Genomic DNA, 26,816 nt, shown 5'->3' on the forward strand with positions numbered 1-26,816 from the left:
CCTCATGTGGTACGGAAGTAGACTCTGTGTCTGCTCTTTTCATATCGCGATTTTCGAAATAAAAGTTGCCATCAGGCACATACCATATTTATGGGCTGAATGAAGAATGTAGGCTAGTAAAAAAAAATGTTTAGAGGAGGCTGGCAGATTGTTTTGACAACGGAGCTTGCTGTTAATGTGTGGGTGGGCTGAATTTTACTTTCTTTTATTTTTTGTTCATTTTTTGCTTATGCAGAGTGTACATTCAACTTTTTTTTCCCCCTGAAAAGCTTAGTGTTAATATGTTGGCAAGTTGCAGTGCTTCAGCCGACATACATACTATTTATGCATCTGACTGCATGGCAGCTGTAGCCATTTGAAGTACGCTACAAAAAAAGATGCTCCTGTGTTACATTGCCTCTGGTCGTTGAACTGCGAGTCACCGGTGTGTTCATGGTCTGCGTGCACTATTTATGTCTGCCTGTGTGTGAAAAAGGCTCGTTATAAACGAAAGATACTGTTCATTAGGTCTTACTTTTTTTGGTTCTTTGGTTATAAAGTATATATGTATATGTGCAAAGTTTTATTGAAATGCATTTTTCTGATTCCATGTTCATGAATGTACTAGGCGTGCTAGCTGTATATTTAAGAAGTATACATTGTACTGCTTACTTCGTGCTTTCTGAAAGATATCTCGTATGATGTGTTGAAAGGCATGTGCCTTTTTTGCTGTGCGCTTGATGCTGATCACCTGGAATTGTTGTGTGAAAGGAGTTATGCTTCTAAGGAATGCACGCTGTATGCAGGGCTGCAGTTTGAGTCTTGGTTTACCGCAGCCCTTCTCTCTAGACATAAAGTAAAGAAAATGTAAAAACTTAGGTTGAGCTTCTCATGAAAGAATCGCACATGTTTAAACACTGATTCTGGTATGTTATATAAAGTAAAGAAAATGTAAAAACTTACGTTGAGCTTCTCATGAAAGAATCACACTTATTAAAAACTGATTCTGGCATGTAATAGTATACCTTGTAGCATAATAAGAATGCTTCATGGTTGCTCTGGCTAAAATTTTGTGCCGTAGAGCATAAGGTTGGTCTTTCTATATGTCCGCCACGGTGACCAAACTATTAAGTCGGACCGACTGCACAAACAGAACATATTGTTGAAGTTTCTGAAATCCTCTTTGCTAGGATTATACATTTTAAAAATAATCCTATAGTGTTTGAAAAACACTTGCTAGTAAGAAAATAACTTGGTTTGGGTTTACTGAAATAGCTAATCATTTTTAAAGCACTGATTTGCGACTACGAGATCATTCCATGACTGTGTACATCATTGACAGTGAAAAAAATGAGAAGCCAGAAAGTTTCCTTGTGACAGCAAACTTGCAGCATATTTTTAAGTGTAGGTTCTTAAAAGGAAATGTGAGCTACTCATATTAATTGAGAACTAAAAGGTTAGTCTGCTCGTTAGCACGATGTGTGCTGTCTTTTTGTTATATGTCTACAGGTGCTATTTAGTTAATTGAAGAAATGCATCTGTGACACCATTTGTGGATGCGTTGGCTTCTGGTGGGACTTCGTAGAATAAAAAGCACCTCGAAAGAAAAGGTGGCAGCTGCTGTCGATAGAAAGTGAAGCTGCAAAACATCGCAAGGAAATATTCCTGATGACTTGCACTACTGTACAACAGGGAATCATGCTACCATGTTTCACATGTGAGCCATAATGTTGAAATGAAAATGCAGTGACACGTAACCTGCGATAATTTTTATTTTGGGCTCCACAACATTGCAGAACTACCTTGCTGGCAAGAAAGCTGGTGCATACTGTTGAAGATTGTCGAGCTCTAGTTTTTGTGTATGCATTCCCACGAGTTGCCTGTCTTTTCAGGTACCGCACTGGACTTGCTTGCCCTTTATGTAAAACTGTGGAAAGGTGTTCTTGATGTCATAAACCGTGCAGTGTGTGTGACAATGACAGATTTTAACAGTGGTAAATGCATATTTTACAGTAAGTTCCAGCAGTGGTGCAAATGTTTGCTCTTGGTAAAGAGGTTGCCTGCTGCATACTTTTTTTTTATGAAAAAACTATAGATGCTGAGGCAAAACCAAAACTCATCCGTCCTATGCGCACAACTCCTAGCGCATACGTGCCACAGATATTGGGCAAGTCCCTCTACTAGCCCAATGACGTAACTGACAATTGAGAAAATTTTTATGAACTATTGGGATTTACACAGTAATAAACGTTCGGGCAGCAAGGTTCAGCTTTGCTGGTCGCCCACCTCTACAGAGCGCTTAGGCGATGCTTTTTTGTTTCTGTTGTCCATATTTTTCATTATGGGTGAATGTAAATTGGAAGTTTATCTCGATAAACTCTAACTTTTACAAACCAGAAACAACAAAATTCTCCAGTTTAGCCCCTAAACCAACTCCCAAAATGCAGAACTTGGCTCCACTGCATAGTTTCAGGCCATTAAACCCTACAATTAGGTTTCTCGATATTTTAGTATGAAATAGTGTGGGAAATGGGTTTCACTCACAGCGTTTATTATACAAAGGGATGGTTGACTGCAAATGATAATAGCTGCTGAATGCTCAATGGGAGTGTCTGTACTGAAGTGTCTTCTTTTTTTTTTTTATTCACAGTCCTATGAGAGCCCTTAGCTCAAATATTAGATTGAATGCTCTAAAATCCAGACCTATTTTTAAGTTTTGTGTGTGCACAGCTGGAGAATGCCACGGAGTTTCGCTCGAGTATTGCTAAAAGCTTATGTACAGTTTGGTTTTTTATAATACAGAAATATGTGTCATATGCACCCAGGCCAAATGGCAATTATTCTGACTGATTCTTTCATAGCTTCGTTCTCTTTAATGAAGTCATGTAAAGATGCGGCTGCATTGGTCTTGGGCATGTTTGCATGCTTTGCACTGCCTGTTATTTTTTTTCTTTAGGTGTTGACTCTAGTGAACTACTGTATGGATAGCTTTGCTGTCTTTTTACATTTTTAAGCTTTTCTTTTTGTTAGCTACAGTAGTTGCATGTTCATGCAGTTGCAAATGGTGTGCCTTCAGAAAACGATATGACTGCATAGTGTCACATTGTGTCTAGCTACTCTGGCAGAATATGTCTTCACAAGTACAATATCAGCATTTGTGTACGTTCACTCTCTGTGATTTGTGTCTGTCATTTTGTGATGCATGTAAGCTTCGAGTGCAATAGCGTCACGGGCAGGCCAGTACTGACGCTGTAAACCTTCGTTTTCTGTACGCTATGCATACACGACTAGGCGAGGGATCTTTGTGAAGGTATTGCAGCAAATTTAGTGACCAAGGCTTGGTTTGCGATGCATTTTAGCACACAGCTCTGTTGCGCTCATGTGCGCAATGCTTAGTCACAACAGCTATTTATACTTGGGGGCATTGGATGTGGTCGAGATTCCTTATATGTTTCCTGTTTCTTTTTGTCGCTTTGGAAGTTTTCTTCAGATTGTTTAACGCGAGAGATGTTTCCTACAATAGACCTTGAAATTGAATCACTACTGAATTCCTATGGTTTTGAACTAGGAATAAAAAACGTTGCTGAAAATGCATTGCACGTCACATACATTTTTATTCATCGTGACACATAAGAGACATACATCATATTGTGCAAGTAGCCATCCATCGTATATGTTGACACAGAAACAAAACGAAACATCCGCAATTCTAAATGAACACAGAAACACAGAAGAAATCAATGGCTCAGCTATCTGCCAAGTTCCAGTGTAAGTAACGTTTGACACAATCATCTAAGATGAGAATTACACATTTGTAATGTTTATGAGAATATATTATGGGCAGGCATGCATGTTAACTGGGTCAGGTATCATATCCACACATTTCTTTTGCACTGTTCTACATATGGTCTTTGAATGTTGTCCATATGCCTATATTCATTTGCGTTGTGCACTAAAAGTATAGACTTGATGTCTGTGCTGCTTCAGCAAAAGAGGCGTCCTGAAGTGTAGACCTTAACTGTATAGAGGGTTAGGCCTGTGTAGAGTGCACATGTGATACAGAGCCACGTAAATTTGAAAGGAGGATACAAATATGCTTTTGTTTTTACAAACGCACGACTGAGGCTTATCTGCTTGTGAAACTGGGATGTTAGCATACATGCTTGCTCAGAAAAATGTGAATTGCATGGTTGCATATACTGTACACATGCATTGCTTTTCGATGGGCCAAGTTTGCATCTTTTGTATATTTTCTCTTTCGTTGCAATTTATGTAGCTCTATACACCCTGTGGATTTCCAACAACACATGTAGTGTAAAAAGTACGTACACACGTATTTATATATGTATATGGGCATAAAGAAAGAGCAAATAAAAATACACACATACAGTTTCACGCTGGGTCTGTTATATGGATCCTTTCTCAGCAGTTCTGCGTTGCACCATGAAGATGTAGGTTTGCAGAGTTCAAAATGGAGCACATTTCAGGAATACATCATGCCTATATTAGTACTTAAAAGAGTCGCGCTGCTCTTGGTGCAAACGTTCAATAGGTCATTTGTCTTTGCTTTGTTAAACAAGAACATTGTTCGTCTAGCGCAGACACATTCGCACATCTAACACGTGCCTCAGCAAGGTCATCTCGATTGAATGGCATTGGTTTAATACGACTCGCAAAATCTTTTTTTTTTTTTCAAGCTTGAGAAAAGACTCGTACAAATACATGTATATGCTCAAGCTGTATCTTGCAAAAGCGATATCATATTGCTACTTAAGACAAAGAAGAAAACACTATGGACTTACGAAGTGTTCTTGTATTGTTCTTTGTAAATTGTGCTGAGTTAGAGGAGCATTCTGCGATAATCGCTACCCACATGGAGTTGAATAATTTATATTGCTACGCCTTTTTAAGGGTCTGACTGTAATAGCGTAGTTTTACAGTATTAATCAGCAGTGTCCTTTTATTGCAAGGAGGGAGAAAATAAGTATGATTATGCAGCTGCTCGCTTGCTGTAAAGTTCACTTGCCTTTTGTGTGCTTAGAGCACTCTAATCATTTCATTCTCACTGTGATCCAGTGCCTTAAAAAACAAATCATCTTGACTGGCTGAGACGACGATGTCGTTAATTGAAAGAAACCACAGTTTGCGCCGTGATGCTAAGTGAATTTAGGATAAGTACTTTACATCATGGGTCACTTGTTTTCGAAGAAATATTTTTCCTCCATCTCTATTTGTGCGATGTCTCTTGCGCTGTGTAGGTGACATTTGTGGCAATGTCAATACTGTGGCGTGCAAGCAGATGAATGGGGGAAAAAATGTTAGAATCATTACGAAATACAGCTCCATAAAGGCTTCTTCAATTGTAATGTCGAGGCGTGAGGCACAAGCTCTAAACTTCGAGAAATTATGTCCCAGCTTCTGTTCCTCAACAATATGTTCCAAAAGCAAACTCGTATGAACTGCTCGAGACTGTTCAATCTGTTCAAGATGCATTTGTAAATGAGATAATTGTATGCCGTCAAGTTTTAGTCTTTCCGTTCTCAATGGTATGCGGGTAATAAATCAGTTTAGACGTCTTCAACGGTAGACATAGCTTTAGTTAATGACACAAATCACATTTTTATTATGTCGTTGGTGGTATCACTAATAAAACTTGAAAGGTCTGTGGCACAATATTTTGTTCACATTTCACATACGTAGAGACATGCACAAAGCCTCATTTCGCGATTGTATGCGGTGAGGGCTTCTCGTTTTTAGGTAATTACAGTCCACCAACAAAGATTGTGTCCGTACCACGGCGGCATTTCCGGAAGAGTGCTAAGTATTGTCTTTGCAACGATGCACCTCTAGGTGGCTTCAGGAAGCCAGTTCCAGATGAGGGCTCGCATATTTTCTTCGACTTCGCAGGAAATTTTCATGAAGGTTTATTTTCCCGTGTCAGTTCATCTGATAATAAATCAACATTATTTTGGGCCAGTGAGCAGTCAAGAAATCGAACCCGCCGATCGGATGGTCTTAGATTTCACGTATGCATGCCAAGACTTGTGAGCTATTCAGCCGTTAGCACGGCTGCACTTGCCAGAGGGCACTGCGACGCTTTCATTTTATAGGACACGAGATGCTCTATCGGAAGAGGTGTCAATGTGGATGCACACTGCATGCCTGCCCTCAGTTTCCTCAAATATAAACGTGCTACAGTAACGACACCCATGACATACGTGGACAAACGCTTTTCATACAGGTCATGTGTGCCTTTTCAGTGCTTTTTTTTTTGGTGTTCAATTACACATTTCCATTCAATCTGCACAGCCAACTAGATCCAATAATCCTACCATTTTGCTTTGACCGCACTGTGTTCTGGTGCTGCCGTTACTAGCTTCAGTGGAGAGTTACACAGCGCATGATCAGAACTAAAATCGTCCGATGATCGAGACGCGTCCCGACGTGTAGAGAGCTGTCGCGTCGCGTTTAATACAGTACTGGGTTCAGATATGAATTCAGCGTTAGTGAGTAAAAAGGCTATGTGTACGGAACGAATCAAAGCTTGGTAATTAAAGCGTGAGAGTTCTTGCGCTGGCTGTTTTCACTGGAAATACGCGTTCCTCCACCGTGGCACTTTCATTGTAGCACAGTAAATTAAGATTCGGCAATAGCGAGAAAAATTGTGCTACAATGCTTTTGATGCAGTTAGCTTAAGGCTTGCTAAATTGGACCTGTGAACATCTTGGTACAGCCAAACTACTTCAGATGCGTTCGTACATAGTCCTCGTATAATTTCAATAGTTCAAGTATGGCCTGAATTACTTGTGTACGCCTATTTTGCGAATTTTTCGGTTAGTCCCAGTTGTGGTGAGGGCTGACCTCCTTTGAACTCCATGTGCAAGGTCGTGGGTTTGCTCCTTGGCCACATTTTTATCCGAATTCCGCCGCTGTGGTGCCCCTTATAACACACTGCACAGTAAGGGTCGTTGCATTTCCCGATATTTATATACTGGACTCGAACGTAATTTACTAATCCAAGGTCATGAAAGTCACATTAGCTCACGAAACAGGTCCGGCTCGCATTTGTTTTCTTGAGGAAAAGATCCGTGACAGAAATTACTGTTTTGCTGAAATCAGCATATTGCTGTGCTCCGCGCACGATTGACAGCTTTTTGTACTACAGGAGTGTGTACCCGTGCTGGAAGACCAATCCGACATTCTTGACTTGGTTCTAGCCCATGGTCTCAGCTGACCACTTATTGCATTTTTGAAAGTGAGTTTTCTAACTTATAGTAGCACTTCAGTGGGAAGACACCGACTCGCAAATTTTTACGGATACGTACTTCACTGTTTCAGTAATAAACTCAAAGCGAAGTGCATACTTCAATAGCATGATTCCTCCAGCATTCGTTTGCTACTTTATGCCTTATTTTAGTGCGTCATCTTGAGATGCTTCCCGTCAACTTGAACTTTGTCACTGCTCGTTAGCACGTTTGACTAACACCAATAGCGCTCTCTCTTGAAATGCATGTGGTGCACTCATTGCAGACCATGTGCGTGACAGCGGTGGCTGTCTCTTCTTCTTTTATAAAGTGTTCACGATTCGCAACATTGAATTTCAAGCGGCAGCGAGTGACATAAACACACTCTCGTGCCTTCGGGTCAACTTCTCTGGTAGGCATACAGCAGGCCCCATTATAGCGCATCAACCGGGATTGTTATTGTGATTTAGATATATTCACTACTGATGGACTCTTTGGCCAGGAACGCTTCAATATTTAGCGATTTATCATGTCGCCGATTACCCAAGCCTACAAGCATATGTATCGGTGAGCTGCGTGCATTGACGAGGATTGGAAGCGTCCGGACCGAAACCGACGTACAGAGCCGGCAGCCAATGTTGGAAGCTTGCGCACAAAACCGTCTCCACGAGACGAAAACCGTCTTTTCCTCGTGAACTAAGCTTTGATTGCAGCCTGTGGCGCCTGCTTCAGTGTGTATAGTGTGCGTTTCTGCAGCGCTACGGCATCAGAGATTCCACGTCATTTTTGCCTTTCAAAGCGTGCGTATACACTGTTATGCGGTGTTACGCCATAATGGGGTCCTACTGTACACACGGCGTGCACGATCCTCAAGATCGCGTACACTTGGAGAGGGACGAAATCCCGGTAATGATGTATTGCAGCTGGAACAAACTGGTCGGAGAGAGTGCATGGGCCTACGAGCTGGCAGCAGCACCGGCTTGGGTGCGAGGGGGAACCGCCCTGGTGGGGTTACAGTCCGCACCTTCCTGGCAGAGCTTGGACAGCTTCCGGCATGTGAGTGGTCCTAGCTTGCGTGCTGTGGTGTACAACTTGTCGGTGGCCCATGTGGCCGGGATGCAGGGGCAGTTTGCGGGTCCCGACCAGTCAACGCCGAGCTTTTGCAGCAGCTGGCAGAAGTCTGCGTTCTTGAGCGCGTTCGACTGTACCTCGCTGAACGCCACGATGGGCACTCCCTGGCCGAGAAGTGTGTAGTGCAGCGCCACGGGCTCGGCGTCATCCAAGGATCGGTTTTCTGCAAGGGCCCAACAATGAAACTCGCTTGAGGGCAACTGGTGCGGCCGCTTCCGTCCTGCTTAACGCCGGCAGCACATGTGATCATTTATTTAACGCTAAATGTTGGTGCATGTATTGCCAGAATGCCCAAAAGCCGAGTAATGCTATAGCAAGGAAAATATAGAATAATTTATCCCGCTTTCAGGTCTATGAAGAATGCGCATAAAATGGCGTCACTGAGATAGTCTTACGATCTGTATGGTTATGGCATAATGATGCTGAAGGTGACTGACCGTCAGCGACCGTGTTTGCCTCCTCACCAAACTTGCCCTCCGTATTATTCGCGTAGTAAGGTGTTAACCACAAAGTAGAACGGTATAGTGGACCAAAAAATGCCAGGACTGCTGCAGACTTTTGCACTTGTATGTTTGTTTTTATGTGTTGGTGTAGCACAGTCTTAATTGAATCACTCGAAATCGTTCGATGAAACGGCGTCCTTACTGCGCTTGCGTATCGTCATTTTAAAATTGCGTAGTGTCGCAAAAATACGATCTATTTACAATAATCGATCATAAATAATTGGTTGCGGCCGTTTTACGGCCGTTTACGGCCGTTTAGTTTACGGGTCGTTACGATGTGCGCCCAATGCTCTGTTGCCTGAGCTACCGTGGATCGCGCATGATTCTTCACAAACACGACTTATATCTCTCACAAATTCGCTCTCACTTGCTGCTCTCTGTTGGCATGGCGAGCCACAGCGGAGTGGAGCCGCCGTCTGTGAGTGGTGGAGTAAAGCAATGCGTCATGACACTTACTAGCACTCATGAGGAATGGTTCCATCGTGAACGTACAGCGCAACACCAGAAATTCAGGACAGGGAAGGAGCAAAAGAGAAAGAAAAGACGGCGCCGTTTTTTCTTTCTCTTTTTACTCTTTTTTTCTCTTTTGCTCCTTCTCTGTCCTGTATTTTTTCTGGTGTTGCGCTGTAAGTTCACGATGGATCCTAACCAACTGGCCCAACTTACCGTCTTACTAGGAATGGTTCGTCGACAGTGCAGTTACGGCATAGCCTTCGAAATTGGTAATTTCAGAGGTCATGGTTAAAGCGCGTTGATACCAGAGAAGAACTGCGCTAGCATCAGGAGGTCGCCCTAGACGCAGTTACGTTCTTTGCCTCTCGCTTTGTGTTAGCGTGAGATGGCTCTTTGTCGGAGTAGTGTAGGTTCTTTATACACCAATTGCGTTTCTGCGCTACCGCCGGCTTTGAGTGCGATAGCACCGACTATTGAAACTGTTGCAATAAGTGCCGCAGAAAGGCAATGATGTCGACGGGTGGATTCGTGCCTTCGCGGATCGAGACAAGGGCCAGAGGGACGTGAAACGCCTTCGCATGCTGGCTGCTCAAGCTGAGAAACTGTGCCTCACGTGTTGAAGCGCAGTGTGGTATATAGTGTACGCATGAGCACAGGTATAGGTTACCGTATTACTTGGGAGCGCACACTGTGTTGTTTCTCTCCTTACTTAACGACGCTTTGAAGAAGTGCATATTGTGTGCCATCGTGTATTATGTGCTTGTGGTGTCATCTTTGCGTGGAATTCGCGATACTCTGTGTGAAATCTTATGTTAGCAACTTCAGGTACAGACCTTTTGTATCGGGCGAGGAGGTCCGGTCTGGCAACCAACGCATTCCTCCTCTCCGGCACGCGGGCGACGGCTTAGAGTGTGTGTTGATGCTGGTATGTGTGGCGTTATCGAGAAATTCGCCGTGTGTCAAGCCAACCTGTGGATTTTAGTTTTTTTTTCGTTGCTATGATGGCGCGAGAAATGGTCATCAGGGAACCACTGCGCTGTTTTTGGGTGCAGTAATAGTTACCGGAAAAGGGAACTGCTGTCGGAAGAAATATGCCATGTGCATCACCGCAGACGCGGAGTTTTTGTGGCTGTGGACTCTTCAAGTCGCACCGTTTTCCTATTGACGAGGAGCAGCGGCTTCTATGGCTTGCAAACTTAAACAGGAAAAACTTTGTACCTTCCGCGGGTACTCGGGTATGTTCAAAGCACTTCTTCTTAGGCGAACGAACCACAACGACTTCGACACCGATGCTCAACCTCGGCTTTGAATGGAATGTATGCAGCTTACAGCTATTCCTACGATGACAATATTTCCCCGAAGAACAGTTCCACGTAACATTTCTCTCTATCGCAGGTCGAAGTACCGCGGCACCGAGAGTCACTCAAATATCGCGATTAAAAAAAAAAGAAGATATATATGGGACGCGCTGGCACGTCAGAGTCGTTTGATGTAAAGGCTGTTATCAAGTGCACACCTGTAAAAACAAACGAGCGAGTAAGCTGTGGTCACTCCTTCAGATTTGAGAAACAATTTAATCAACAGTTAGTGCGCAGTTAACAAAAACTGTCAGTGCCATGAAATAAAGACGAACCGCTACACTTCCATGCACCGCTTCATGCGAGAGTGGTAGCCGATGCGACGACGTGGCGTAAAAAATCTTGTTAGAAAAGCTGATGTGTACAGCTCAAAATTAAATATTCACTACGCTCTCGAAGTGTTGTTGCTCATTCTGGAAAAGAAACACCTGAAAATATTGCGCATATTGGGCTGTGAATACATTGCATCAACAGAGGCGGACTCGTTCGCGGCGCTGTGTAATAACACTATTGACCCTCAACGACTTGAAGCTTGTCAGAACGTCTCATAGACTCATTTTATAAAGAACCTGCATTGCTTCAGTCGAAATTCACCGTGTAAGGAGTAAGGGGAAACGACAAAACCGCAGCCGCACGTATTACCTTCTATGCAAACAGCGAACTTCCCGCATGCCAGATGGGTTGCCAGACCAGAAAAGGCCGCCCGCTAGCAAGATGGCGGCACCTACGAAAGAAACGTCTATACCACAACGGCTAAATTATGATCATGGGCATTAGTCGTTGTGCTGGAGATGTGCCACTAGGCGTCAGCGTGGATGCATTGACGTCAAATGGTGTCACAGCTGCCGACCACCAATAGACATTGCGCAAGCTCCAATTCTATGATGACACGCTTCACTTTCGTTTTATACCAATTCCTATCGCTTTTTCACGTTTCTAGCGTCAAAGCAAAACAACACGGCTTATGCCGAACAAGTGTCTATCACTACAAGTATGCTTAGCTATTCGCCTCACAGCCTGGACATGTATGGGTATAGTGAAGATTCGAAAGTGCAGCGGAACTGTGTGACAATGGGGTACGTTGCTCTTGGTTGCGAAACAAGTCCCCGCTCCCAACTGTGGCCATTTTGACAGCACAGTTGGCCATGTAATGCAGCTCATGCCTACACGTTCCAGCGGCCACTAAAAATATCGCAACAGGGGTCAGAGATACCTGGTGATGGGGACATACAATGAATGATCTGAAAGCTTAAGTTAGTCGGAAATAAAGCAGCAGGTGGTATACTAAACATGTTCAATCCCATTAAGAACGCCATGACATAATACTTGTGGTAAGCAGCAGTGGTGGATTGCTTACTTAGCTTGACGTAGCACACTTCCAAGAACTTTTTCTGAATCCACTGGAGCTGATGTTCGAATCCCATGCCTTTAAGCTTGAGTACCAGGTCTGTGATCTCTGATCGTTCCTCGCTCTCCACGTTTTGAGTTTCCAGTTGTTCCTTAGGCTTTGAATAATTTTCAAGAAACTGGAAGAAGATAAAACAGTTTAAATCCTGCGTCTAATATTCTAACTAGTCATGAAACGAAGAAATCTAGTGTGTTTGGTTCTGTTCTCACCTGTTTTTCTTTTTCTTCCAACTTTTCACACTGAGTATTCGAGATGATGCGCTTGCACTTCAGTTGGTTGAGTATCTGGAAGCAAGATATAATGAAATGGTTTACTTTGGCAGATCCTGACTTGGACCACATGTTGGCGTTCGTAAGCTATTATTTTTATATGTTTTCAGTATCCTTGAGCCTGAACAGGAAAAAAAAATAAGCTTAATGTCTCGATATTGTTAATCGTTGCGAGATAGATAGTCACCATTTTGTCATTGTTTTACATCGCGTTTGGTTCTGGTGATTTAAAGTAGGATGCTATGACCACGTACCACATACCAAGGGTTAATAGCGTATATGCAGTACATATAGTTTCTGTAAAACTCTATAATTGCACCCTCATCTTAAGTAACAGCAACAACATAGCCAGATGAAACCTGTAAGATATAAATGCGAACAATGCAATGTTCCTTGTCCATGGTGTCCCGCCTTTCACAGGAAATTGATTATTGATTGATTGATTGATAAAAATAGAGGGAAAAATTGACAAGACATTGGTAGAGGCAATGAGCGAGAGAAACACACCAACGCTAGGGCAAAAGTAATGAGAAAATAAAGGCGGAAAGCAGAGGAAAATATACCTGTTGCCGTGACTGGCCAAGCTGAGTGCCGTTGTGATGGAAACAGCGCAAAACAAAAAATAAATTAAAACAAATAGGCAAAACTACAACTGCGATGTAAACAAAGCGAACGAAAACAATCTTCACGCCCTGCTTCGATCCCCCCCCCCTCACTGACTTCAACTGTCTTTAGGTGTTCCTTTCTCGTAGCGTGTGGCAGAATCGCGACGTGTAACCTTTCGTCATTCAGTGCTACTCAGATTTAAAGCGTTACGAACTAGCACAGCTCGCATGGTTCTGCAGCGTACCTCTCTCCGGGTGCGACGCACGTCGTTCCGGCGCAGGTGCTCGACGATTTGGCCGACGGGGTCGCTATCGTACTCGAACTGCAGGAAGCACCAGTAGAGCGCGTTATCGTCGCCCTCGTCGCTACAGTCGCTGCTGTCGCTGCTGTTGTCGTCGTCGTAGAAAGGTGGCACTACCAGCGGCTGGGTGCTTGAAGCCGAAGCACTGCGCTGCATGCCCGGGATGTGCTCCGAGTACAGCTCCGGGTTCCGTCCGGCGAGCTTGAGATACCGATTCATCACGTAGCCCACCAGGTCTTCGTACAGCTGCAGTATAGAGGTGCGCGCGAACGTTACAGCTAAGTTACAAGAAACAGTGCTACATTGCCTGCGAGTCTGCGCACTTTGTTTTAGAGCGCAACGTTTAGGCAGCCCTTCTTGTGTTTCCTGTGTTAAGTGGCATCTCTGTTGCCGTCAGTGGCGTAACCGATGGACATATATAAATCAAATGAGAGAAAAATGCGCAGGATTGAACGAGAGTTGAACATGGGCTTTCGGCGCGGCAGTCGAGTATTTTGTCACAGGCCAACGCTGGCGCTTCAAACTAATTTGCAAAAACGATTCATGCAGGCTTCATGTCGAACGAAATGTCGCGTTAATCAATTCAATATAGCATGGCAGAAGGGTAAAACAACCTGTCATCACGCAATGCTAAGTGCGCAACGAACGTGTGATTTAATGCTTCCCGCCCAGTGCAAAGTGATCAGCCATAATTCATCATCATAAGCCACATGGAGCAGTCAGAAAAGTGCGCACAATACCTTACAGATGTGTATCCGCAGAAAGACGAATAATGGCGCAGTGGGTGCTGTCCTACCTCACAAAAATTATGAGGGATGGTGATATCTTGTGGAAGTACAAAACTTCAAACACGGCTGGCTTTTACCGCAGCATGAAGCTGAGATCATGATTTGTGTTAAACAGTATCGTAATCGTAGGTAATATATGCCGTATCATTGCGGATTCGTTGTTGTCTTGCTTGGCATCATAAGCTCGCCCAAAACACTGTAATACTACTGCCACACGGACACATCGCTGTCAGGACCGATAGGAATGGGACTTTCCCACTGCACTTTCACTTTTAATTTTTCTCTACTGTAAAGCATGCGCCGCCGCACAATGTGTATGAGTGAGGAGAAGCTACCACACTTAGCGTTTTTTTTTGTAAAGCGTGCATCGCCACACATTAGGGGAAGCTACCACACCGTTAGCTTTTAGTTCCTGTAAAGCGAGTGTTAGCTATTGTCTCCTGTAAAGCGTGCACCACCACAGTTGTACAATTGGTGATAGGAAGCTATCAGACTGTTAGCTTTTAGTTCCTGTGAAGCGAGGGTAAGCTATTGTTTTCTGTAAAGCGTGCATCTCCACAGTTGTACAGTAGGTTAGGGGAAGCTACCACACTGTTAGCTTTTAGTTCCGGTAAAGCGAGTGTTAGCTATTGTCTCCTGTAATGCGTGCACCACCACACTTGTACAGTTGGTGAGAGGAAGCTATCACACTGTTAGCTTTTAGTTCCTGTAAAGCGAGTGTTAGCTATTTCTTCCTGTAAAGTATGCACCACCACAGTGTTACAGTTGGTGAGAGGAAGCTAACACACTGTTAGCTTTTAGTTTCTGTAAAGTGAGTGTTAGCTACTGTTTCCTGTAAAGAATGTGTCTCCACAGTTGTAGAGTTGGTGAGTGGAAACTACCGCACTGTTAGCTTTTAGTTCCTGTAAAGCGAATGTTAGCTGTTGTCTCCTGTAGAGCGTGCACCACCAGAGTTGTACAGTTGGTGAGAGGAAGCTATCACATTGTTAAATTTTAGTTCCTGTAAAGCGAGTGTTAGCCATCGTTTCCTGTAAAGCGTGTATTTCAAGAGTTGTACAGTTAGTGAGGGGAAGCTACCATACTGTTAGCTTTTAGTTCCTGTAAAGCGAGTGTTAGCTATTGTCTCCTGTAAAGCATGCACCGCCACAGTTGTACAGTTGGTGAGTAGAAGCTATCACGCTGTTAGCTCTTAGTTCATGTAAAGTGAGTGTTAGCTATTGTTCCTGTAAAGAATGTGTCTCCACAGTTGTAGAGTTGGTGAGTGGAAACTACCGCACTGTTAGCTTTTAGTTCGTCTAAAGCGAGTTTTAGCTATGGTCTCCTCTAAAGCATGCACCGCCACAATTGTACAGTTCGTGAGGGGAAGCTATCACACTGTTAGCTTTCAGTTCCTGTAAAGCGACTGTTAGCTATGGTCTCCTCTAAAGCGTGCACCGCCACAGCTGTACAGTTGGTGAGGGCAAGCTACCACACTGTTATCTTTTAATTCGTCTAAAGCGAGTGTTAGCTATGGTCTCCTCTAAAGCATGCACCACCACAGCTGTGCAGTTGGTGAGGGGAAGCTGCCACACTATTAGCTCTTAGTTCATTTAAAGTGAGTGTTAGCTGTTGTTTCCTGTAAAGCGTGTATCTCCACAGCTGTAGAGTTGGTAAGTGGAAACTATCACACTGTTAGCTTTTAGTTCCTGTAAAGCGAGTGTTAGCTGTTGTCTCCTGTAAAGCATGCACCGCCACAGTTGTACAGTTGGTGAGGGGGAGCTACCACACTGTTAGCTTTTAGTTTCCAGTAAAGCTATCGTTAGCTATGGTCTCCACTAAAGCCTGCACCGCCACAGCTGTACGGTTAGTGAGGGGAAGCTACCACACTGTTAACTCTTAGTTCATGTAAAGTGAGTGTTAGCTATTGTTTCCTGTAAAGCGTGTATCTCCACAGTTGTACAGTTGGTGAGGGGAAGCTACCACACTGGTAGCTTTTAGTTCCTCTAAAGCGAATGTTAGCTATTGTTTCCTGTAAATCGTGTATCTGAACAAAAATACAGTTGATGAGGGGAAGCTACCACACTGTTAGCTTTTAGTTCCTGTAAAGCGAGTGTTAGCTATTGTCTCCTGTAAAGCGTGCACCACCACAGTTGTACAGTTGGTGATAGAAAGCTATCAGACTGTTAGCTTTTAGTTCCTGTGAAGCAAGGGTTAGCTATTGTTTCCTGTAAAGCGTGCATCTCCGCAGTTGTACAGTAGGTTAGGGGAAGCTACCACACTGTTAGCTTTTAGTTCCTGTAAAGCGAGTGTTAGCTATTTCCTCCTGTAAAGCGTGCACCGCCACAGTTGTACAGTTGGTGAGGGGAAGCTACCGCACTGTTAGCTTTTAGTTCCTGTGAAGCGAGGGTTAGCTATTGTTTCCTGTAAAGCGTGCATCTCCACAGTTGTACAGTAGGTTAGGGGAAGCTACCACGCTGTTAGCTTTTAGTTCCTGTAAAGCGAGTGTTAGCTATTTCTTCCTGTAAAGCGTGCACCGCCACAGTTGTACAGTTGGTGAGGGGAAGCTACCACACTGTTAGCTTTTAGTTCCTGTAAAGCCAGTGTTAGCGATTGTCTCCTGTAAAGTGTGCACCACCACAGTTGGAGAGTTGGTGAGTGGAAACTACCACACTGTCAGATTCTAGTCCCTGTAAAGAGCGTGTTAGCTATTTCTTCCTGTAAAGCGTGCACCGCCACAGTTGTACAGTTGGTGAGGGGAAGCTACCACACTGTTAGCTTTTAGTTCCTGTAAAGCCAGTGTTAGCGATTGTCTCCTGTAAAGTGTGCACCACCACAGTTGGAGAGTTGGTGAGTGGAAACTACCACACTGTTAGATTCTAGTCCCTGTAAAGAGCGTGTTAGCCTTTTCTTCCTGTAAAGCATGCACCGCCACAGTTGTACAGTTGGTGAGGGGAATCTACCACACCTTTAGCTTTTAGTTCCTGTAAAGCCAGTGTTAGCGATTGTCTCCTGTAAAGTGTGCACCACCACAGTTGGAGAGTTGGTGAGTGGAAACTACCGCACTGTTAGATTCCAGTCCCTGTAAAGAGCGTGTTAGCTTTTTCTTCCTGTAAAGCGTGCACTGCCACAGTTGTACAGTTGGTGAGGGGAATCTACCACACTGTTAGCTTTTAGTTCCTGTAAAGCGCGTGTTAACTATTGTCTATACTCAAGCGTGCATTGCCACGTCCGTATAGTTGATGAGGGGAAACTACCACACGGTTATATTCTACAAAAGGTAGATTTTAGCGCCTCATTGATTCTAGATTACGATCAACAAGTTTGTCTCTGTTGCAGGGCCCAGCCCAATACGGATTGAGCTTGGTGCAGACGTCAACCAAATCGCGGCCGTGGAGTCATGTACAACCGAACCAGGCGTACAGAAAAGTGAGTCTACCCGTATATACCTATATAGATGAAACATCGACATGTCACTTTTCAGGCAACCTTTTCACGACATCATTGAAGGGAAGATTCTGTTGCATACATACTCAAACTCTTTACTCCAAACACGTGTGACACGTATACATATAAAAATGGCTGTGGTACTCGGATATGTGTCACAGGTGATACGTTATATCTTATCCTGCAATGATGAGGAAAAGCATTAGCAATTTAAAAGTGAGAGCGTTAAGAGAAATAGACATCGGCAACATAGAATCAATGAATGCAAAAATAAAGAAGTCACAATTTCAGCAGGAGTAGAACTCAATTGTTCTGCATGGAAATTAGGTATTGTACCACAGAGCCAAGTCAGGTTCTGAAACTGCCTTGTAAAAAGAAACTATGCAGGCTTAAGGTCAGCGCACCTTCAATTGTGGTTACAGTGCTGGCTATGCCATTTTACAACAAGGCAACGAACATCAGATATGTAAAATTATGACAGAGATGTCGTGCTTAGTAAACGCGACTGTGGTTTCAATGTATTCTCCACTTTTATCGTAATCTAATAAACATTACATTTGAGATTGAGCAAGTTATATTGAAGCTTTTTATCGACCCCGTGAGAATATGCTAACGAAAAAATTGGCCCCGTATCTGCATGTAATCTGCAAATGTCGTCTAAAGACGATAGTCTTGCGTGTGGAGAGAGTAAACAAGACATTTATTTGATGTTCTGCGTAAGAAAATCGGTGAATGGTATTCCGGAGGCGCTGCGTTAAAGTGCCTCGAGCGTGCAGCGGAGGCGAACGAGCGCATAAAGTCACGTCACACGTGAGACATAAGCGCCATCTGGCAGTTGTCTTAGAAAATAAAGCGCGTTGCTCTGAGACGGGTGTGCGCGTCCACCTCAGAGGTGATAAGATGTAGAACGCAAGGTGACGGGTAGGTGCCATTACCGTTTCGTTTTAGCAAAGCGTTGGAAACACTCGCCTTTCTCTGCAAGCGTTGCATGGTCAGCGCAGCGTGATAAGCGCTACGGTCCTTAAAATTACTTATGTATGCCTTTTCTAGTAAGAGACGCACATGATACGTGCTGTTATGGTGCCCCAGACATGCGCAATAATTGCTTTTTAATTAACAATTGCACAAACATGAACGCTCAACCTTGAGCAACATAGGTGGGTGCTGCGGATGGGGTCGGCGGTTTCAAGTACCCGATGCCGTTAAGAGTGGACAAACAGACAAATGTACAGACAAACAGACAGATCAAAATTTTTGCGTCGAAGATCCCCAAGAAATACTATCGTCTTTAAAATATTTGTGATACTAACATTGTCACACCATAAACCGCACTTTGTTTTGATAATACTGACTCATGTGTTCTAATGTGCGTATTGAGGTTATGTCAGACCATAAGTTACCCAGTGTAGTCATGAGTAAATGGCAGTGTAGGGGACGTTCATGGTAAGCCCACGGGGTGCACACAACTACTGCATCAACGTCGATACAGCTGCTAACACTGGCTAATCAGCAAAAAAAAACCAACTGAGATAATCATTCGTCATCTGCTTCACATGAAACTGATTCCCATGAGATCTGCTGACTTTTCTTGTTACACACTGCGTATTAATGAAGGGAAGCTACGACACTGCTTTTTTCTGTAAAGAGCGCACTGCCACATATTTTCGAACGTTGGGGGAAGCTACTATACTGTTATTTTCTATTTCTCTAAGCTGTGCACCGCCACACGTATTCCGTGAGTGAGGAAAAGGTAGGTAGATAATAAACGTTATTAAGGATCCAAAGAGGAATCACTGGCCTAGGCTAGGCCTCCAGGAGCCGTCATCCGCAGAGCGTCGTGTGATGTCCCTCACCAAACAATGTATGGCAGCGCACGCTTCACAAAAGACAAAATGCAGCAAGTAGTGAGTTAGCTTGAACATACCTATAAAACACCTGTGGTGGTGCACGCTTTATAGGAGACAAGAGCTAACATGCGCTGTACAAAAACCAAAGGCTAACAATGTGGTAGCGCCCCCTCACTAATCTAGTAGCGCCCCCTCAGTAAGCTATTTGGGGAGAGAACGTGAGCCCTCACTTTCACGAAGGTGGCGTCCTTGTGGGGGTTTTTGAATAACCAAGTGTACTGTCCTACCAGAGGACAAACAGGCGATGATTCGCCGAGAGTTGTGTAAGGGCGGAGCACCGATGTAATGAGAAAAGGCACCAAAGTTCCGCCAAGCGTTCTGAACCGGGCTTGCGGTGTTAGGCACCATCGAATCTGCCGAGTCCCGCAGGGTCGCTCCACGGAAATCAGTTCATCTTTAAAATGCTTTCTTTTTTAAAACTTTGATGTCTGTACTTACGTAACTTCTGCACAGTCTGTAAATACAAGTTTTTCTCAGCCCTACTATAACTTCTCCAGCGTTTTTGCTTCTTCTTCAAGCGACCAGCAAGTCAACCGCCGCTATTAGCATGGCAAATAGCGGCAGAACGTTTTCTTTTCCCACTTTGCTTTACCACCTCGGGTGGTACGTCTCGGTCGCCGCGTGGTGAGAGTTGGTTTCTACAACATGGAAAGAACTAGAATTTTTTTGCCTGTTAAACGCAGCCATTTTTGTTATTTGATCACTGCTACCAGCACACCGAGCGTTTCGTGGTGTTGCAAATAGTGATGAGAAAATATCACGTTGTTGGATTTTTGCGTCCTGTAAAGCGCGAACCGCCGCATAGCGCCTATTGTAAAGGGAAGGCTACCGAACTGTGAATCCTTGTTTTTTAAAAGTGTGCACCACTACATGTATTCCATTAGTGATGAGAAAGCACCACATTGTTATCTTTTGTATTTTGTAATGTGAGCACCGTCACACACAGTCTAGTAGTGAAGGAAAGCTAACATATTTGAAATTTTTGTTTTTTAAGAGTGCACCACCACGTACATTCAACTGGTGAGGGAAAACCGCCACATTGCTAGCTTTCATCTTGTGTAAAGTGTGCACCGCCACACACTGTCTCTCAGTAAGAGGAAGCTACCGCATTGTAAATTTTTGTTTTTTTTGTTTTCTCAAAGATTGTTCTGCCACATGTATTCCATTAGTAAGGCGAACCCACCACATTGCTAGCTTTCGTATTTTCCAAGTGTGCACCACCACATACTGTTTCTTAATGAGGGGAAGCTACCACATTGTAAATTCTTGTTTTTTTGTTTTTTAAGGTGTGTATCGCCACACACTGTCTCTTGATGAGGGGAAGCTACCAGTTTGTAAATTTTTGTTTTTTATAAGTGCACCGCCACATGCGTTGCATTAGTAAGGGGAAACCACCACATTGTTAGCTTTCGTCTTTTGTAAAGCGTGCGCCGCCACACACTGTCTATTAGTAAGGGGAAGCTACCACATTGTATAGTTTCGCTTTTTTAAGAGTGCACCGCCACGTGCATGCCATTAGTGAGGGAAAACCACCACATTGGTAGCTTTCGCCTTTTGTAAAGCGTGCACTGCCATACAGTGTCTAATGGTTAGGGGAAGTTATTACTTTGTAAATTTTTGTTTTTTAAGTGTGCACCGCTACAAGCATTCCATTAGTGAGGGGAAACCATTACATTGTTATCTTTCGTCTTTTGGGAAGCGTGCATTGCCGCACACTGTCCATAAGTAAGGGAAAACTACCACATTGTAAATTCTTGTTTTTTTGTTTTTTCAAAGAGTGAACCGCCACATTTGTTCCATTAGTGAGGAGAAGCCACCACATTGCTAGCTTTCGTCTTTTGTAAAGCGTGTACCGCCACACACTGTCTATTAATGAGGGGAAGCTACCACATTAAATGTTTTAGTTTTTTTTAAAGGGGCCACTCGCCAGGTTTGACAATTTTTAGCTGACAGGCGCAATGCGTAGATGAGCCGTTAATGATCACGTCTACCAAAATTCGCAACGCTACGCGCCGCGAAAATGGGTCAAATTCCAAGATGAACGCTGTTCCTCCTTCCTTTTGCGGGAGCGTGCCCAGAGAATGAAGGCATGACGTGCGCGTATGAATGGCCCTACGTACACGGCAATGCAGTGACGTTGGTTCTCTACGTAGACGACTACCCTCTGACGTTTCCAACAGGGGCACGTGACATGGCGAGAATTATGAAACACAACATGCGTAGTTCATGTATTTGTTGTTTGAATAGATTAACAAATCTCTAAATAAATATTGAGACGCAATACGGGAGTGTGAGCGTTCATTTTCTTCACTTTTCTCGTGAAGCGCAATGAGATACGGCGCTCATGTGCTGGCGTTTGGCATGCGTTTGTGTCCCCGTGGTTGGGGTCAGCGCATCGAGCAGACGACAACCGTGTAACACTCCTACGCTTTCGCGCACAAATTTGTGCTCATTTGTTCTTCCGTGTCTAAGCCAGCATATCCAAACCATCCTGCAGAAACAAGCAGTAGACCTCAAAACAACGCTGGTCAACAAAAGAGAAAACGCCGCTCGCGAGCACGTGGCTTGGGCTTGTTTGGGCACGTCATGCGCACGTGACCTCTTAGTCGGATGCTGACATGGGTAGGAAAGAGTTTTGGCTTGTGAAAGCTATGCAGACGAGAGGCAAGGATTCCGAGCTCATCTCCTCTCTTCCTCGTCTCACGCCGCTCTAAAAACAGTTTTTTCAGCTCATAATGAACTGATTCAAAAAATTCTCTGGCAAAATGTTCCTCATCGGACACCCAACAACTTTCACGGTCTAACTAGAATTTGGTGTGAGGCATAGTTAGCGAAGGGAAGCTACCACATTGTAAATTTTTGTTTTTTTCAGAGTGCACCGCCACATACATTTCATTAATGAGAGGAAACAACCATATTTTTGTCCTTCGTCTGTTGTAAAGTGGGCACCGCCACACACCGTCTCTTAGCGATGGGAAGCTACTACAATGTGAATTCTTGTTTTCAGCTTTTTTAAAGAGTGTGCCACCACATGTATTCTAATAACAAGGAAGAACCACCAAATTGTTAGCTTTCGTATTTTGTAAAGCGTGCACCGCCACACACTGTCTCTTGGTGAGGGGAAGCTACCACTCTGTAAATTCTTGTTTCTTTTTGTTTTTTTATATTGTGCACCACCACACGCGTTCCATCAGTAAAGGTAAACCACCACATTGTTAGCTTTCGTTTTTCGTAAAGCGTGCGCCGCCACACACTGTCTACTAGTGAGGGGAAGTTGCCACGTTGTAATTTTTTTTTTGTTTTGATAAGTGCACTACCGCATGCATTCCACTTGTGAGGGGAAACAAACACATTGCTAGCTTTCGTTTTTTGTAAAGCGTGCACCACCACACACTTTTCATGAGTGAGGGGAAGCTACGACATTTTAAATTCTTGTTTTTAAAGAGTGTACCGCCACCTGTATTCCATTAGTGAGGAGAAACCACCACATTGTTAGCTTTCGTCTTTTGTAAAGCGGGCACTACCACACGCTGTCTATTAGTAAGGGGAAGCTACCACATTGTATGTGTTTGTTTTTTAATAGTGCACCGCCATATACATTCCATTAGTAAGGGGAAACCAGCATACTGTTACCTTCCGTCTTTTTTAAAGTGTGCATTGCCACACACTGAGTATTAGTGAGGGGAGCTACCACATGGTACATTCTTGTTACTTTAAGGATTGCACCGCTACTTGTATTCTATTTGTGAGGAGAAACCACCACATTGTTGGCTTTAGTCTTTTGTAAAGTGTGCACCCCCACACACTATCGATTAGTGAAGGGAAGCTACCACATTGTAAATTTTTGTTTTCTTAAGAGTGCACCGCCACATGCGTTCCATTAGTGACGGCAAACGAGCACATTGTTAGTTTTCCTCTTTTGTAAAGTGTGCACCGTCACAAACTGTCTATTAGTGAGGGGAAGCTACAAAATTGTGAATTGTTGTTGTTTTAAAGAGTGCACCGCCACATGTATTCCATTGGTGAGGAGAAATCACCACATTGTTAGCTTTTGTTTTTTGTAGAGCATGCACCACCACACGCTGTCTATTGTTAAGGGAAAGCTACCACATTTCAATTTTTTGTTTTTTTTGATAGAGTGCACCGCCACATGCATCCATTAGTGAGGAGAAACCAGCATTGTTAGCTCTCGCCTTTTGGAAAGCGTGCACCGCCACACAATGGCTATTAGTGAGTGAAAGCTACCACATTGTAAATTCTTGTTTTTTGTTTTTTAAGGAGTGCACCGTCATATATATTCCACTAGTGAGGAGAACCTACCACACTGCTACCTTTTGTCTTTCTAAAAGCGTGCACCGTCACACATTGTCTCTTTGTGAGGGAAGCTACCACACCGTTGATTCTTGTTTTTTTTCTAAAGTGTGCATGACCACACATTGCATACTCGGGAGGGGAAGCTACGGCATTGCTAGCTTTTGTATTGCGTGCAGCGGCACACCTTGCCTATTAATGAGGGGAAGGTACCACACTATTATATTGTCACATGTAAAACGTGTAGCGGTAGTCGTTGTCTATTAGTAAGTGGAAGCTGCCATGCTGTTAGCTTATGTCTCTTGAAAACCTTGCGTCGCCACACGGTGTGAGGAGAACTTCATTGTTAACCAATGGGAAAACTGCCAAAGGCATTATTTTAATGGCTGTGGGGACATACCTCTGGAATTTCAGCTCCCTCGTTCAAGATGTTGACGAAAGAAGATAGGATGTTCGGATGGAAAAGTGCTTCCGGGCGCTTCAGGTCACCAGCAACGTGATGCATCATCGTGAAAACGCAGTCATTTACGAGAACACTGAAAATGAAAGGAGGATAGGGCACGTGATGCTATACTTTGGCTTTGACAGACTTTGGATAGTCTAGGAAGAGGTTTTGCTTCAGAGTTTTTACATTATATAAAATTTTACAGCGAATGCATCTGCTCTGAGACGCATTGCGTTTAAGCAAACCATTCCCGATGCATCGCGATTTACCTGTTCTTCCGGTAGTCCTTCAGTACTGCACCATATTTTTCCATCACCTCGACTGTTGCAAATCTGGAAGAGCAGAAAAAAAATGCATCACTTCGTCAATAAACTTTGAAGAAGTCTCAGACCTACTTAGGACTCACATGATTCAAATGGGTGTACGGACAATGTAGTTAAACTTTGATTTACAATTTTCGTTTTGAAACTCACGTTTGAAGTCGAGTATATATGACGAATCCCCGACTATTGTCTCCCCTCCTTATTTTTAGCTTTTAGTACTATGACAGACATATTGGCTTGCGATAGTACTCTTTCTGCTAAACTGAACGAAATTAGAAAAATAAATACATCTCAGATGTATTTGCTTCGTTAATCTGGAACATTTAAAAATAATCTTCGACGGGTATAGGGAAAAACATCTAAAGGCAATGCTTGCATACTAGTGATGATATGTGACATAGAACATACTCTAAATATTTACTCGCATTTAGGAAATTGCGGCTAAGGTGTGCTGAAAAATTGCAGTACTTTAGTTACTTTACATTTTTATATGTTTTCTTTTGTTTGTGAACCATATTTTTATGTGTTTCAATCGCAACAATAGTATAGGCTCATTTTGTCGAATAACGAACGCTTTTTGTTTTTGAGTAAATACGCTGCTATGTTTATTTGTCATGTTCACAAACGACCCTATCGACTTTTGATAATTTTTGCGGAAGAAAAAGAAGTGGAAGTAAAACATACTGCGACAGATGGCCGAGGATGTCGATGTCCAGGCCACCCTCAGTTTTCTGGGCATACTCTAGGATTAGAAGCAACAAATGGTTGGTGATGATGAGGTCTACGAGTGCCTGGATCGGCATGGCGCTCCACTTGCGAATCAGCAGTAGCGGGATATTACGCAGGTCTTCTAGACGTGCCAGTGAAACTGCGAACAATCAGTTGGACTTTTATTATGAAGGAGGTCAAATTCAGCTGATCGATTGTAGATTATTTACGAGTGTCTGTAGAAGTGGTAAGCTTTTGGAAGTTACATGCGAAAAAATAACCTACAGCTTTTATTATCTGTAGCATTTCTCACCGCAGAGCCGACGCATGTCGTCACCGACTCCCTTGCAGCGGCTGTTGTACGTTCCTATGGCGGCGATGAATTCGCGAAAAGCGCGAACCACAAGATGGTACCTGCATCGCAACACGACGTACGTCACGACGATGGCTTGTGCGATGGCGGGAACAATTGAAAATGAGTAAACGTGCATTCCCTTTGAAGCAGCGCGAGAAACGGTTAAAAATGATGAAATGAGTGAAATATTTTGGGGTTCAATAGTAGCGCGGCTTCGACATTCTTACCATGAGCTCCATATGTAGTAGGTGATTGTGGATAAATTTTTAGCTGCTCTCACGTTCGTCATGCAACGTGCCCATCTCGGGACAAAATAAGCACAGTATGCACGATGACTTCGAAATAATACAGAACCGAGCGCTCATTAGAATCTGAAAGTTTTTATTTCTAAAACTACATTCTTGTATATGCATCACGTAAATGCACGTTACCACAAACCACCAATATTATCAAAACAGCCTGAGTGAACAAAATACCGCTACGATAACAGATGGCATACAGCCGTCCTGTGCATTGTGCATATTGCGCCTGTTACATCGTGAACCTGGTGTTTATCGCTGTATATGTCATAATCATCACCCAACACCTGTAGTAGCATGTGAGGCCAAAAGCCAGACAAACATCTACATATATTCATTGAAATATTTATCTTTCTTTCTTTACCAACATGCCCAACTGAAAGTCGTCCTATAAAATATTTCAGTACATGAGTACTTCTGTACTTTGCCCCAATGCAAGCTTGTTTGCCGTGGCTAGAACCAAAAACATGACCACAAGTTCCGCAGCGCAACGTCAAAAATGTGACGTTACCACCATTGTAGTGATGCGAGAACCAATACGCACCTCTTCTTGAGTAGTTTGGATCCTTCGGCCGACTGGTGCTGCGACATGTCTAGCTCCTGGCAGACCGTTATGGCCTCGAAGACTAGCAGACCGACCACCTCAATCGAGAGCACAGGGCGCACGTGGTGCAGGGAGAGGCCCAATGCGGTGGCCAGTCCCGTGAAGTAGCCCACCACCCACAAAAAGTGGCAACGGTCGATCAAGCTCGATCCCTGCTCGTGGTTCACCCGCTGAGGAAATGAAGTGAAATACATGCAACGTGGTCCGAAAGGCAGCAATCGTAGCGCGCGCAGGCTCACGCACAACTTTGGGCTCGTCACTTTCAAGTCTGGGAAGTTATGCAGAATGGCAGAGCACTGTAGGATCGGCTGGAAGGATTTGCTAAATTTCCTTAGAGAGGTAGAGACAAATAGAGAATAATGTATTTCGAGGAAATGAGGGTCGCCCTGAGGTAAGAGCAG

At 43.7% G+C, this 26,816-nt stretch overlaps 1 protein-coding gene across 1 annotated transcript in view; it reads right to left on the reverse strand.

Annotated features, from left to right (window-relative positions):
* Positions 1–2,606: 2,606 nt before the first annotated feature.
* tim (timeless) overlaps positions 2,607–26,816 on the reverse strand; it is a 132,774-nt gene continuing 108,564 nt past the window's right edge. The window contains exons 13-21 of the mRNA XM_075888753.1: positions 26,356–26,585; positions 25,471–25,571; positions 25,134–25,317; positions 24,396–24,458; positions 24,082–24,217; positions 13,196–13,498; positions 12,286–12,360; positions 12,026–12,194; positions 2,607–8,517 (exon numbers count right to left, since the gene is read on the reverse strand). Coding sequence (XP_075744868.1) covers positions 8,180–8,517; positions 12,026–12,194; positions 12,286–12,360; positions 13,196–13,498; positions 24,082–24,217; positions 24,396–24,458; positions 25,134–25,317; positions 25,471–25,571; positions 26,356–26,585 — 1,599 coding nt within the window. The 3' untranslated portion in view covers positions 2,607–8,179. The remainder of the gene's footprint in view (positions 8,518–12,025; positions 12,195–12,285; positions 12,361–13,195; positions 13,499–24,081; positions 24,218–24,395; positions 24,459–25,133; positions 25,318–25,470; positions 25,572–26,355; positions 26,586–26,816) is intronic.

This window comes from Rhipicephalus microplus, chromosome 1 (genome assembly GCF_043290135.1).
Source record: "Rhipicephalus microplus isolate Deutch F79 chromosome 1, USDA_Rmic, whole genome shotgun sequence".
NCBI lineage: Eukaryota > Metazoa > Arthropoda > Arachnida > Ixodida > Ixodidae > Rhipicephalus > Rhipicephalus microplus.